This window comes from Vipera ursinii (genome assembly GCF_947247035.1).
Source record: "Vipera ursinii genome assembly, chromosome: 2".
Classification (NCBI taxonomy): domain Eukaryota; kingdom Metazoa; phylum Chordata; class Lepidosauria; order Squamata; family Viperidae; genus Vipera; species Vipera ursinii.
In genome coordinates, this window is record NC_139513.1 from 26854076 (window position 1) to 26869554 (window position 15479).

General features: G+C 42.5%; 1 protein-coding gene and 1 long non-coding RNA gene across 2 annotated transcripts in view; one reads left to right on the top strand and one right to left on the bottom strand.

Moving 5' to 3' along the window:
• The window catches only part of LOC310636369, a 431277-nt gene that overhangs the window by 291858 nt on the left and 123940 nt on the right, over nt 1-15479 (bottom strand). The window lies entirely within an intron of this gene.
• The window catches only part of TTLL3 (tubulin tyrosine ligase like 3), a gene marked incomplete at its 3' end in the record, with an annotated part of 35315 nt that continues 28343 nt past the window's right edge, over nt 8508-15479 (top strand). Inside the window, exons 1-4 of the mRNA XM_083351078.1 lie at nt 8508-8522; nt 10311-10406; nt 13703-13746; nt 14652-14826. Of these exons, the coding sequence (XP_083207204.1) occupies nt 10358-10406; nt 13703-13746; nt 14652-14826 (268 nt within the window). The 5' untranslated portion in view covers nt 8508-8522; nt 10311-10357. The remainder of the gene's footprint in view (nt 8523-10310; nt 10407-13702; nt 13747-14651; nt 14827-15479) is intronic.

Consider the following 15479-nt stretch of genomic DNA (forward strand, 5'->3'; position numbering starts at 1 on the left):
ATGATGGGTTGTAGACAGTCACCTGACTGAGATGATATAGGTTCTCCTGCTTGAGCAGGGGGCTGGACTAGAAGACCTCCAAGGTCCCTTCCAGCATTCTATTCTATTCTATTCTATTCTATTCTATTCTATTCTATTCTATTCTATTCTATTCTATTCTATTCTATTCTATTCTATTCTATTCTATTCTATTCTAGTTTCCCAGGGTCATGTGATCCCCTTTTGCGACCTTCTGACCAGCAAAGTCAATGGGGAAGCCAGGGTCACTTAACAACCGTGTCACTAACTTAAGAACTGCCGTGATTCACTGGCAAGAAAAGTCATAAAATGAGACGAAACTCACAGTTTTGGGCTCAACTGTGGTTGTAAGTTGAGGACTGCTTGTATACAGGTACACACCTACAAACAAAAACAGTGAGTAGCTGCCTCAGTTATAATGCAGATTGCGCTGACCCTATGTGATATATGGGGTAAGCGAGGTGGAGAAATTAGATAGCACATTGTAATGGTGAGCTTCTTCCTTGTCCTTTCCAGCTGGCTGTGCAGTGCGCCATGACTGACGTACCTGGTAATTGTGAGTTGCTGTACAGACGGTGGATCTGGCACCTAGAATATGCAGGTGAATTGAGAAAATAGTGTATGCAAAATAGTATGATTATAGCATTTTGGTGTCATGAAGGTATCAAGTATTCTGTGCTGGTTTCTAAATTAAAGCATCAGTGACAGATGGTGGTACTTCTGCATGAAAACATCTAGCAAAGAATAGTTCACGATCTAAATAATTGTATAATGCATAATTTAATATATAAAATACTGTGTCATTTCTGGTGAGATGGGCAACTATGTAAATTTGAAAAATAAAGAAAATAAAATTATTTCTACTATCAATCTGCTCTTATAATTACAAATGTTTTCCTAACCCTCCAACAGACTTTAATTTCCTAACAGTGATTTGAGTTCCACTGCTGTTACTTAATGCTCTTTTAAAGAACTGCAGTTTGATTCCACACCTTATTTGTTAAACAGGCACTACTAGCTAGCAATGACAATATTGCTTTATTCATTTTTCTATTGACTTTAATTAAATACCATTCTCCAGTATTGGCAATATCGTTTTCATTTCTGTATGTGTACAGGTAGCCTAGACTTAATCCCTGTTGACCGTTTGAAGTTACAACAGCCTTGCAAAGGGTGCGTTCTGGGTCCTTCGCAATCTGTTCACATTTAGGACTGGTTGCCAAGCGCTCTGTGATCATGTGATTGTCATCTGCAATCTTCTCTGCTGGCTTCCCCAGAAAGTCAATGGGGAGGTTGGCAGAGAAGTTGCAAGCTGCTGCCACCTGCTGAGAGGACTTCTTCTTATCTCTTGAAAGAGCTATTGGCCGAGGCGAGCTGACATCCTTCCATGGGGTGCAGAAATGAAGCTTAAGAACATGCTCCTACCCCACCATGCCCAGGAGACCTCAGCCAATTACAGGGCCCCTTAGTGAGCATAAATTAGTGAGCATAAATAAGAGCCTTGGTGGAGCAGTGGGCTAATGCCTCCTTAAGTAACACCAGCTGCCTGCAATTAGTGCAGGTTCGCATCCCACCAGGCTCAAGGTTGACTCAGCCTTCCATCCTTCCGAGGTAGGTAAAATGAGGACCCAGATTGTTGGGGGCAATTAAGCTGACTTTGTAATAATGCCGCTTGGGTGTGTGTGTGTGTGTGTGTGTGAAAGCCCTAATAAGCAGGCATATACATAGAATGAAGGCTACTGCTAAGCTTGTAAGCCGCCCTGAGTCTTCGGAGAAGGGCGGGATATAAATGGAATTAAAATAAATAAATAAAATAAATAAATAAATTGCAAGAACCCTCCATAATGATTACGAGAATGTCACCCACTTGCAGAATATCCGTGCCTTGCATCGGATGTGCCTGTCAGTAGCTGCAGAGCAACGCAAAGGTAAATGGAGTATTTTATGCATGCTGCTGGGTCCTGTAGCTGGCTGAGACCTCCCATCCCACACCAGATTTCTGCATGCTGCTGGGCCCTGTGGCCGGACAAGACCTCCAAGGTCTGGTATTCTGGGGGACACCTTCTGAGGCACCCCCATGCTCTGTTTAACAACCTATGTGACTGCTTAACAGCCGCAGCTGAGAGAGCTGAGATTGTGCTTATTGGACGAAACCGTCACGTGGCCACCTCACATTATCACTTTGATCAATGACCAAGATTCTGGTTTCAATTATTCGTTGTAAGTTGAGGACTACCTGTACTTTTAGCATATTAGCGGAACTCCTCCGCTTTTTCCGTTGCTTCTGTTCCCTTTGAAGAAATGGTACACTTCAGTTGCTATGTTCCAAACACGGGAGTCATCCTAACAGGTCACAGTTACATTTATGAGTCATGTGTCTTTTTGTACTAGGAATTCAATTTCCTCTTATTTATTTGCCATAAGTGAGGCATTAGTGCATTTTTTAAAAAAATGGCAGTGAACTTTATGTTCCAATGTTCTTTCTGATTTTTTATTGAGTGGTTAATATTTCATAACAGCGACATTCCTACTTTCTTCTACAGGGCATTAGGCTTTAATTTTGATGTTTCTTTCTGGTTTTTCTTTCAACCCTCACAGGATTCAGTTTCTTGAAAAAATTCTCTGCATATTTGGCCAGGTATATTTTTTACCAGACCACGTGTGGTTCAATCTAGCTTGCACCACCCATCCATCATTCAGATAACTTAAATCAGCATCTCAGAAACTAAATCTCTCTAGCTGTAAGGAATGGTGAAACAATAATGAGAAATTCCCAAGCTAGAGAGAACTGTTATCAGATATTTCCTATAGACATCTAGAGCAGGGGTCCCGAACCCCAGGTCCGTGGACCAGTACCGGGCTGCGGCATGCCAGCAACCATTCCACACAAACAAGCGAAGCCCCATCTGCAAGATGCAGGCGGCACACAAAACCACGCACCCTCCGGTCTGCGGAAAAACCTCTCTCCACAGAACCGGTCCCTGGTGCCTAAAAGGTTGGGGACCTCTGATCTAGAGGATGCCTAAGCATCCACTGACTTGGAAAAAACAGGAGGGAAACCCCCTAGCTCTTTGACTTGGCTTACTGAGTGGTATCTCGGTATTCATCCTTAACTGGTTCAAGGTACCAATTAACCAAAAACAATGAGTACCAAACAATTTTTCCCCCGTAATGCAGTGAGTCACAAGGCAGCCAACACTGACCACTTCCAGTTTGTGCTTTAAGTACCGAACAATGTGTACTGCGACAAAATGTTCATCTCAGAATGCACCCAGTACCAAATTCGATGAGTTTCAAAGCAGTTGAGTACCAAGGTACCACTATATAGACTGAATTTTGTGTACTACTACAACAGGCAAGTGACTGAAAAAAGTGACTTATGTCCATTTTTCACACTTACGACCATTGCAGCATTTACATTCGGATGCTTCACATTTATGACGGTTGCAGTGTCCCAGGGTCATGTCATCCCCTTTTGCGACCTTCTTACAAGCAAAGTCAACGGGGACACCAGATTCACTTACTAACTTAACAACTGCAGCGATTCACTTAAACAAATGCGGCAAGGAAAGTTGTATAATAAGGCAAAACTCACTTAACAAATTTCTCACTTAGCAACATAAATTTTGGGCTCAGTTGAGGTCATAAGTTGAGTTCATTTAACCAAGTCATTGTGTGAGAGCCTTCTGCTTAAATCCTGGAAAAGGATTTAAATGCAGAGCTAATATTTAGTCAAACCTGCTAAGAAGCTTGCTATCTTCTGCCTCCAAAAGCTGTGAGTGCTCCAACACTGGAAGTTTTCAAGAAGAGACTGGACAGCCATTTGTCTGAAATGGTGTAGAGTTTCCTGCCTGAGCGGGGGGTTGGACTAGATGGCATCCAAGGTTCCTTCCAACTTTATTATTATTATTATTATTATTATTATTATTATTATTATTATTATTATTATTATTATCACCACCAACATTTCCAAAATCAAATGTTTACCTATTTTCTTCTTTTTTTTGCTAGTCCTATTCTATACAGGTAGTCCTCAACTTACAACAATTCATTTAGTGACTGTTCAAATGGTCGCTAAGGGGGAAAGGGCAAAACTCAACAAATCTCTCACTTAGCAGCCTAAATTTTGGGCTCAATTGTCATAGGTTGAGGACTACCTGTAATCTTCAAGGAGGCTGAGAATACCATTTTGTGTCTGGAAGCAGCATTGTGATGTAATTATAACAGCTGTTGGTAGTTTTGGAAATTGCTCTATCATATCTGTCACTTTTTCCCAGCCTTGAAATGACAGTAAATCACAGCCCATGATTAGGCCAGTATGCTAGACCAGGGCTTTTCAACCAGTGGTACGGGTACCACCTGTGGTACATTGGCACCTGGCAGGTGGTACGCGACCATCCTAGAAAAGTGGTAGCAGGGGAGGGGAATGAGCTGAACCAGTGGCATCACCGCACAAGCCTGAGCGAGAGATGGCTGGAGATGCAGGGCTGTCAGGGCTCAGCGGAAGCGCCAGGATCAGCGCCAGGCTCCAGCTGGAGCTCGGCACTGATCCTGGCGCGTCTGCTGAGCCCAGAAGAAGCGCCGATCAGCTGGAATGTTGCAGCATCTCCAGGGTCTTGTTCTTTACATTCAGATGCTTGGCAACTGATTCCTATTTATGACGGTCACAGTGTCCCAGGGTCATGTGAAGTGACCAAAACCTGCTGCAACCACCCGGCAGATGGGGGGATTAAAAACCAAACACCCACCCCACCCCCGCTGCCAATCCTCAACAGAAATGCTCACAACAATGAAAACCTCAGACAGGAGGAAGAGCGCTGCCGGGCAGGCAGGCAGGTGTCTTGCTCGGCTGTGGCTTGGGGGGCACTTTTTTCAGTGCCATTGTAACTTCGAACAGTCACTAAGCTAAGTGTTGTAAGTCGAGGACTACCTGTATTTCATCACTTCCCCCCCCTTTTTTTTTGTCAAGTTTTTGACACCTTGCTAGGATGTGCTACTCGGATGTTGCCATATCCTAAAAGTGGTACAATGGGTGAAAAAGTTGAAAAGCCCTGTGCTAGACTGCCATTCAGCAGAAGACTCATAGTTTGGTTTGATAGCGTCTAAAGCAGGGGCCTTCAAACTTGGCCCTTTTATGACTTGTGGACTTCAACTCCCAGAATTCCTCAGCCAGGCTGGCTGAGGAATTCTGGGAGTTGAAGTCCACAAGTCATAAAAGGGCCAAGTTTGAAGACCCCTGATCTAAAGCAAACATGAATGAAGCCAAGAAAAACAAATGATTGCCTACTTGTAGAGTAAAGGTGCAAATAGTTTGTATATGCCCATAGTAGTTCAATTGTGTCCAACTACATTTCTCTGGCTAGACAAGGAACTGCAAGAACAAACATCAAAGGACACAAGTAAATTTGAGAAGTAAATTTATTGTAGAAAACCAAATGAAGCCCTTGTGATAGCAACTGATGTGTATTAAACGCAAGAACGATAGATAATGAAATCAATGTGTAGGGTTGTTGCTGTTTTTAACTTCTTTTTCTGCCTGTGTGGTTAAAAAGAAAACTCTTTGGGGTGGAAGCAATGGTTTCTCCCTTATTTTGGTAATGGACTAGCGTGATAATCATGCTGTTTGCCTATGCTCACATGAGTTTTCATACAAAGTTATTCTTCATTAAAGAGGATGACTCTTTCCGTAATGCTTTGAACCCCTTAAGCTCAGTGAAAACAGCTGGCTTTACTTCCGACAACATTAGAATCCATGCTTCTAACAGACAGCAAATATCATGAAATGATCTATTCAGTCAGCACATATTTGTGTTTCATAATAGTGATTTAATAGGTACAGTGACACTTCTATTTATCTGACACAGCTGCCTCCCCTCTAATCTTCAAGGACTACTCTTTTTTTTCTTGCTCAGCAATTTCTTTTCATTCTTTTCCTTTTACATTTAAATGCTTGAAGCCTGTTCCTTCTGTAAAGGCGTAAAATGTTCTAATTTCAGAAGGGCAGATCTTCTGTATCTTGTTGTGATTGGCATTATTATCCCCTTTTTATGTGCTAGATTTCTTCCTTGTAAAGTCTGTTTCCTCTGACAATTCAGATAATAGTGCCTCCTGCAGTCTAATACATTTTCATCCCCTCTTACGACCGGATGTTGCTTTTCATTGCTTCAATCCTTATTTTTATTCAAACACCATTACAAGTTTGCTGTTGCTGCCAGGTTTCTAGCCAGCCAGGAACACAAACACGTCACAATTGTAGTCTCATCTGTTGCCTTAACTCAGGCATGTCAAACTGCTGGCCCACGTGCCGGATGCATCACGCCAAAACTGTGCCCACCCTATTGCCAGCAATGGGGGAAAAGTTGCGATACGTCATGTGACATCACCTGACGTTGTGAGTTTGACATGCCTGCCTTAACTTTTGTTTCTTCAGTTATCACCAGCAGAAAGCCCTTTTAATTTTACTTGCTTGCCTTCTAAATTGGTAGATTTGGTATCCCACAAAGAGAAAATGGTTAAAGACTCCATCTTAAATTCGCCCACCAGATTCAATTTCCAAACCCTTTCTCTGTATTCTCACTAATTGAAGGCTGCTTCCCTCCCAGTGTTAACAGGTTGGAAGGAAAAAAAATACCATTGGGATAAAGGGTTAATAATGGGATTGTCCTTAAGAGTACTTTTCTGTGCCCAGACAATGGGAATTGTACTTTATATGGCAATGTGAAACAAAAGTTAGAGGAGCCTGGAAGTTGGTTTTCCTATATACATCCGTATTTGTATCCGTCTTTACACAAAGGGAAAAAACAGTCCAACCTATCAAAAACAGCACCATGGAAAACAGATTAGAAACACAAGTTAAGATAGGCAAGAAAATGGTAAGTGAGCATCTGTCTACCTAGACGACTTCAAACCACCAGGACCAGATGGATTACACCCCAAGGTTCTGAAAGAACTGGCAAATATGATCTCAGAACCACTGAACTAGATCTTTCAAAGATCCTGGAGCACTGGGGAACTACCAGAGGACTGGAAAAGAGCTGATGTAGTTCCCATCTTCAAAAAAGTAAAAAAAATGGATCCAGGAAACTACAGACCTGACGTCAATACCTGGGAAGATTCTGGAAAAGATAATCAAGCAACGAATCAGCGAACACTTAGAGGCAAACAATGTCATTACCAAAAGCCAACATGGGTTTGTTAAAAAGAGATCATGCCAGACAAAACTTACTGCATTCTTTGACCAGGTAACACAATTAGTGGACCAGAGGAATGCTGTGGATATAATTTACTTGGATTTCAGTAAGGCATTTGATAAAGTAGACCACAACTTACTACTTGATAAGATAGAAAAATGTGGGTTATACAGCATCACCACCGGATGGATTCGTAGCTGGCTGACTGGCCGTACTCGGCCTGTGGTCGTTAATGGAACTGCATCTACATGGAGGGAAGTGTGTAGTGGGGTGCCCCAGGGCTCTGTTCTGGGCCCAGTGCTCTTCAACATCTTCATTAACAATTTGGATGAGGGGATAGATGGGGAATTCATCAAATTTGCAGACGACACCAAGCTGGCAGGAATAGCCAACACTCCAGAAGACAGGCTTAAGATACAGGAGGATCTGGACAGATTTGAACACTGGGCACTATCTAACAAAATGAAATTCACTATTGAAAAATGTAAGTTTCTACATTTAGGCAGGAAAATCCAAATGCACAGGTATAGTTTAGGAGGTACCTTGCTCAATAGTAACAACTGTGAGAAGGATCTTGGAGTCCTAGTGGACAATCACTTAAATATGAGCCAGCAGTGTGCTGCAGCTGCCAAAATGCCAACAAAGTGCTAGACTTCATTAACTAGAGGGATAGAAGTCCCACTTCGGTGGGAAGGTAACATTGTTCTAGATGTCATGCTGGCCATATGACCATAGAAACATCTTTGAAATGGAGATGATATATAGTCTATATAGTCAGCAATGACTAGTGGAGTAAAATTTTGCAAGGACTCCTTTATCTTTTAATTTTAGCAGTTCGAAAGCACGTAAAAAATGCAAGTAGAAAAATAGGGACCACTACGGTGGGAAGGTAACAGCGTTCCGTGCGCCTTTAGCGTCTAGTCATGCCGGCCACATGACCACGGAGACGTCCTCAGACAAGCGCTGGCTCTTCGGCTTTGAAACGGAGATGAGCACCGGCCCCTAGAGTTGGAAACAACTAGCACGCATGTGGAGGGGAACGTTTACCTGTACCTTTACACTGGATTAGTGAATTTTATTTTATATCTTTTCTGTGCTATTAATTATATTTGACTGAGTTCAATGTTCTATATATTTTAGGTTTTTTTTTAAAAAAAGGCTTTTTGACTTTTTTAATGTTTTAAATAGTTTTCCACTCTCCAGAGAACATTGATTAAAAATTATTACATAAATTTGGTTTCTTGCAGGCAGGCCTGAAGTGTAAAGGAGAAGGAGATAATGACACAGAAAGGAGAAAAAGATTTAGAAGGGGAGGTAAGGGAGCACTCCTCCAAATTAAATTAAGGTTTATTGATTTATATATATGTTTGCTAGATTTCTATCTTGCTTTTCCTCAAGGAGCTTGAAGCAACCTACTTTCATTTTTTCCCCTCCACAACAACAAGAATTGTTTGGGCTCAAATTCCATGAACCTGCATCTGACAATAAGAAAACAAAAAATGTGATTATGGCCTTCAAACAATGTGACTCTGAATACAGCAAAAAAAGCAAACAATAAACCCGCCCAATCCCTGAAATCAAATACTATTTAAAAATACATGGGGTACCATCATGATGGGGTGAGCGCCTCTGGGGGATTTTATTTTTTAAAAAATTAAAATCTTAAAAAACAGAACCTGTTTGTTTCACAACAGTAACAAAGATTCTTTGGGATATTGTTGTCTAAAGATTGGTTAAGCCAATCAGAGCCAGACACAAGAGATGGATTTTTGCAAAACTTTTATTGAAGCGCTTTAGCAAATGGTCCAAGTCCAATGTGGGAGCTGAGACTCTGAACAACGGTATAGCCCAGGGGTAGGCAACCTTGTCAAGGTATAAATCACCCTAGTAGAGGGCGAAGGACCGTGCTTCAGAGGATGCATGATGTGCATGAGGGAAGGAAATAAAACACGATGCATAATCTTACTAAATACCTTTTAATTACAAAAATATAAAAACTAAATATATATTATAAAGAGAGCTAGCTGACTACATCCTAATGTAACAGACAGTAACAGCAAAGTGAAAGACAATACAAGAATAAGTGTGAGAAACTTTTTCTAGACATGTGCACAAAACAGTCTGAAACCATAACATTACTGGTCATATGGGATTCACTATGGTTACCAGATAAGTTATCACCACAGGTGTAGAAAGCAGGGGAAAATGTACAGTTAGAAATGAACTTTTCTGACGAACAAAAAAAAAGTGCAGTGACAAACCTCGGCTCTTTTATGACTCGTGGACTTCAACTCCCAGAATTCCTGAGCCAGCTATGCTGGCTCAGGAATTCTGGGAGTTGAAGTCCACGAGTCATAAAAGAGCCAAGGTTGCCTACCCCTGGTATAGCCCGATGTTCTATACAGTTGATTTCCAGAAATAGGGAAGTAACATTTCACAAAGCTATTACCTTTTTGGGAGGTCTACCTTGCTTTTAGTCTACATATTCACTTGTCCATTTGCACCTTGCCTGAGCTTACGGGTCATTTTGCCTCTACAAAGTTATAGCTTGTTTAAGCTTTACATGCCCTGTATGGGTTTCTGCTGCTTGTTTTCTTGTTGCCGAATCTTGTAACTTCCTATCTATTTCTGAGCACGTGCTGTTAACAATTCCTTCATCTTTAATAGACACGTTGCACAGTTGCATTCTTCTAAATTTTAATTCTTTCCTAGGATGGGGGTTTGCCTTTTGGTACTGTCCATAGGGTTTTCATGGCAAAGATACTGGAGTGGTTTGCCATTTCCTTCTCCAGGAAATGGCTTAAATGGACTCCAGAAGATGGTAGAGGACAGGAAGGCCTGGAGGAATGTTGTCCATAGGGTCGCAATGGGTCGGACACGACTTCGCAGCTAACAACAACAACAACAAGGATGGGGGTGTATTGCTTCTTAATTGGGTGATCCATCAGTATCAATGTTTTGGTTCAGGTTTTTTTTTAAAAAAAATTACAACAGAAGACAGAAGTGCTCCAGGACCTTCTTTTTTATATGTGTGGTGGAAGCATTCTTGGTTTCATGTGAACATTTACCTTAAAAAAAACACCTTTATCTAAATGAGTTCAGTTAGTAGATTAAAGCCGGATGGAGACGTGGCCTGCAGTGTTGAACCTATGAACCAGCCACCAAATGCATCACATATTAGCAGATACAAGCCAGAAGGTAAGTAGCCAGGATCCTGCCAGATCTTATTTGGTGTGAGCAATGCAAACTGCAAGCTTGATGCTCCATTCAATAATAATGCCTGCGTTAGAAAAAGGCCAAAGATACTAGCAGTTTGATGCCCTTAGGAAAAGCTTTAAGGTTTTAGGCCATTCTTCATTCTACGTCAGCCACCACATTCCGTTTAAGATCATCAGGAGAATTCTGCTGCTGGATTAAATCCATGACTCATTTAACTCTACACTGTATTTCTCTATCAGAGGGTGAGTAAAAACCCTGGCCTTCCACCTGTTTTTCACAGCAGATGTTTGGCAAAGGCAGGTTGTTTTTGATTTGGGGGGGTAAATATATAATCAGCTGAGGCTTGGTAGCTTCTTTTTAGACCAGGGGTCCTCAAACCTGGCCACTTTAAGACTTGTGGACTTCAACTCCCAGAATTCTTGAGGACCCATGTTTTAGACTCTCACAGTTTGTTAAAAAGCATAAAACTTTGTGAGCTGTATTTAGTTTCATCAAATGTATAGAATGGGCTAAACTGATGCAGAATTTAAATCAGGGTGAGCTAGAGAGAAAAGAAGCTGATTAGGCAGAAATAGATTACATGTGAGACAGATTACAATACAAGTAGTCCTTGGTTAACAATCATTGAAAGTTACAACAGCACCGAGTAAGGTAACTTTACAATTGTACTTCAGGTGTTTGGCAACCATTCACAATTATAATTGTCACAGCGTCCCACAATCACATGGTCGCCATGTGTGATCTTTCCCGCTGGGTTCCCACAAGCAAGGAGGTCACCAGTGGCAATCACATGACATCATGTCTAACAAGCAAAGAGGATTTGCTTAACAACCACAACTGGAACAGCTTTACAAACAAGCTCCATTTAGTGATGGAGGTCACGATCCCAATTACTACTGTTATCAGATCTACCACCACAACCATTCAGCTTCCCTTTTGCATTGATGGCATCCTGCCATAAAAGAAGGGAAGGTGGGGAGGAAGAGAGGGGAACACAGGGAGAGGGATGACAGGAACCAGAGGTGTGAATTGGACATAAGCATTGAGAGATCCAGGGATGCGGTGGCTCAGTGGGTTAGGACGCTGAGCTTGTCGATCAGAAGGTCGGCAGTTTGGCGTGTCAAATCCGGAGTGCCGCGTAACAGAGTGAGCGCCTGTTACTCATCCCAGCTTCTGCCAACCTAGCAGTTCGAAAACACGTAAAAATGCAAGTAGAAAAATAGGGACCACTACAGTGGGAAGGGAACAGCGTTCTGTGCGCCTTTGGCGTCTAGTCATGCCGGCCACATGACCATGGAGACGTCCTCGGACAAGCGCTGGCTCTTCGGCTTTGAAACGGAGATGAGCACCGGGCCCCTAGAGTTGGAAATGACTAGCACGCATGTGCGGGGGAACCTTTACCTTTACATATTGAGAGATCCAAGGACACAAGCATGAGAACGGAATGTAAACACCCACCAAAGAGGCGCCAAACTGTTACCCAAGCTCCTAATTTTAATACTATTTGACACTGAGCAAATGACCAAGAGGGAAGGACTTGGGTGAAGGGAAAAGCACTGAATTTACAGCAGGAATATTCAGATCTGGCTTTGTGTACGCTGTAACCACTTGGTTTTAGGGAAAGTATACCTTTTCTTAATTGAGTCAAAGTGTTTTTCTTTCCTAAACTCCCAAGCTGGGACAGGCCTCATAATAGAATAGAATAGAGCTGGAAGGGACCTTGGAGGTCTTCTAGTCCAGCCCCCTGCTCAAGCAGGAGAACCTATATCATCTCAGTCAGGTGATTGCCTACAACCCATCATAGATATGAACCAGTTGCCAAGTGTCTGAATTTTGATCATGTGATCCTGGGGATGCTGCAATAGTCGTAAGCATGAAAAACGGTCATAAGTCGCTTTGTCAGTGCCGTTGTAACTTTGAACAATCACTAAACGAATTGTTGTAAATTCAAGACTACCTGTCAGTTTTTGACTCCTGGGCACTGCCTGAGCTAGTCCCTGCAGTTTTCTTGGCAAGATTTTCTGGAAGGGATTGCAATTGCCTTCTTCTTAACAGGGCTGAGAGAGAGAGTGAGAGAGAGGGGCCCAAAGATGCCCCAGCTGGCCTTCATGCCTAAGGCAAGATTAAAACTCATAGTCTCCAGGTGATTGGCCCAAAGTCACTGAATTCCTGCCTAAGGCAAGATTAGAAGTTACAGTCTCTTGGTTTCTAGCTTGGTCCTTAAACCACTACAACAAACTGGCTCCACTTCCTATTAAAAAGTCGTGAGCCAGGGCTCCGGCAAAGAATATTTTTTGAAAAAGCCTTGTTGTAAGCAAGAAACCTGTAGGCCCACGGGTAGTTAGATTATTCTTGCAGAGAATAAGGAGGGGTCTATTTGGCTGCCATTGAGCTGCAGTGATTGGAACGCTTGATTGAGACCAAGTAAACCAAGATCCGGGTTTCAAATTAACCACAAAACTCTAGCCAAACCCAAGTCCCGTAGCCGTTCTTTGTATGTTTTAGTCTCCAGGCCTTTGATCATCTTGGTTGCTCTTCTACCTGTACGTTATCAATTAACAATTGTAATGTGATAAAGTCCTATTATGTTTGTTGAGACCCTTCTGAGATAAGCTGAAAGCTCTGACGCATATGAATTGAGCAGCCTCTTGTTTAATTATACTAGTAAAGTTTCTTTTTTTCCAAAATGGCTAATTTAAGATTTGTAAGGGAGTGTCCTGTGAAGCTAAAATACTCTTACATTACTTTATCCTTGTTTTGATTCATCTCATTATCCAACTCATGGGCAATATTCACAGGGTTCCAATTGCTTCCTTAATTGGTCGGTAAATTCCTTAATTGGATGTTAGCAGTATACTGATATCACCCCAAATTCCAGATGGCTGCTCCTGTGGTTTTATAGTGTATAAGTGATGAACAATGAGTGGGACCACATGGAACTATATACGGCAGTAACAGTCAGCAGCTCAAATGACAAACTGATATTGGTCACGTGGCAAATAGGCAGGGCTTTTTTTCTCATAGAACGCTCAGAACGGAGTTCTGGCACCTTTTTTGGATGGAACCTTGTAGGTTAGGCAAGGCGGGTTGTATGACATGTGTGAGTTCCGGCACCTTTTTCTTTTACAAAAAAAGCACTGCAAATAGGTTTGAGAATTGTGAAGCTAGGAAAGGAAATTTTGTGGGGGTTTTTGCCCCCTTCCTAGGATATACAGCCTCACTGATAGATGGGCGCACACAACGCAGCATCAATGTCACCTTTTCTTTCAATCCAGATCGCCTCAAGGAAGCCAGACAATATGTGGAGAGAGCCATCAAGGTAATGATATTGACTGAATTTCCCTCCCTATATCAGCTTCCCCATATCAGCCTCAGAGTGCAGAGAAGAGCAATAAGGATGATTAGAGGACTGGAGGCTAAAATATAGGAAGAACGGTTGCTGGAATTGGGTTTGTCCAGTTTAATGAAGAGAAGGACCAGGGGTGACATGATAGCAGATTTCCAATATCTAAGGAGCTGCCACAAAGAAGGTGTCAACCAATTTTCCAAAGCACCTGAAGGCAAGACAGGAAAGAATGGATGGAAACTAATCAAGGAGAAAGACAAAGTGGAACTAATTAATCAGTGGAATGCCTTCCCTCCAGAAGTTGTGGGTCTCCCACACTGGAGGTTTTTAAGAAGAGATTGGACAGCCATTTGCCTGAAATGGTATAAGGCTGTGCTCCCAAACCCTTTGTGGCTTGGCAGCCTGGCGGTGGGGGAGAGGGAAACCGGGCCATGTGAGTGGTGAGGCAGCAAGCACATATGCATGCGTGCAGCTCAACTTGCATAACGGGCAGACTGGCAGGCCCACGCACATGTGCACAACTCAACTTGCGCAAGTTGAACTGTGCCCATGTGTGCCCATGCGCTGGACTGCCACTTGTGCAAGTCAAGCTGTGCACACATGCGCATGCGTGGCAGCCCACTGCTCGCGTAGCCCAGTTGAGACTAGACCACGGCCTAATAGTGGGCCACAGCCCAGGGGTTGGGGACCCCTGGTATAGGACTTGCTGCTTGAGCAGGGGGTTGGACTAGAAGACCTCTGAGGTCCCGTCCAACTCTGTTACAGTATTCTGCCCTTGAAACCTTTCCTTTGTTTTGGAACATTGCCACTAAGATCCTGTCGGTCCTCCTCCTGCAGTGCAAAGTAGCTAATCCTCTAATTCTCCTGCCAACTCATAGCAAAGGAAGATCTTTATGGTCCATGGTCCGTACCCCGTCATCCGAAGACAACTTCTTGTCAGAGGTTGGGTGGAGAGGAAGTTCCCAAAGATACCTAAAGTTGTTACTAAGCGGGAACGTTTCCTTGATGGCGAAGCTGATGAAGATGGCGATGACAGTGATGTAACTGATGATGGTAAGCCTTGATCTCCCCCCCCCCGGTTTCTTTTCTTTTTCTTTTGTTTTAACCATTGTTTAAGCTTATTCTTTCTGCAGACTTCCATGTACTACTGGTTTTTTGATAGAAGGGGAGATACCATTCATAACTGATGCTCTTCCAATGGAGCTTTGGGTAAAGCCAAAATTGCCAACCAGGTCAACAGCACCTATTGGCAATACCACTGCTGTTGTAGGTAACCCTTTCTGTATTATTCTGGAAGCATATTCCCCAAATAATAGAAGAGAGGGAGAAAGATTATCCTCCATTGACAGGAATAGCTAACATCCCAGAAGATAGGCTCAAAATCCAGACAGATCTCGATTCAATTGAACATGGGCTCTGTCTAACAAAATGAAATTCAATGAGAGAAAAGTAAGGTTTTACACTTTAGCAAGAAAAACCAAATGTACAGGTACAGATTAGGTGAGACTTGACAGCAGCAGTAACTGTGACAGGGATCTTGGAGTCTTAGTGGGCAATCACTTAAATATGTGTGTGACAGCAGTCAAAAAAGCTGACGCAACCCTAGGTTGCATTAACAGAGGGATAGAATCAAGATCACATGACATATTAGTACCGCTTTATAAAGGCATAGTAAGACCACACTTGAAATACTGCATCCAGTTTTG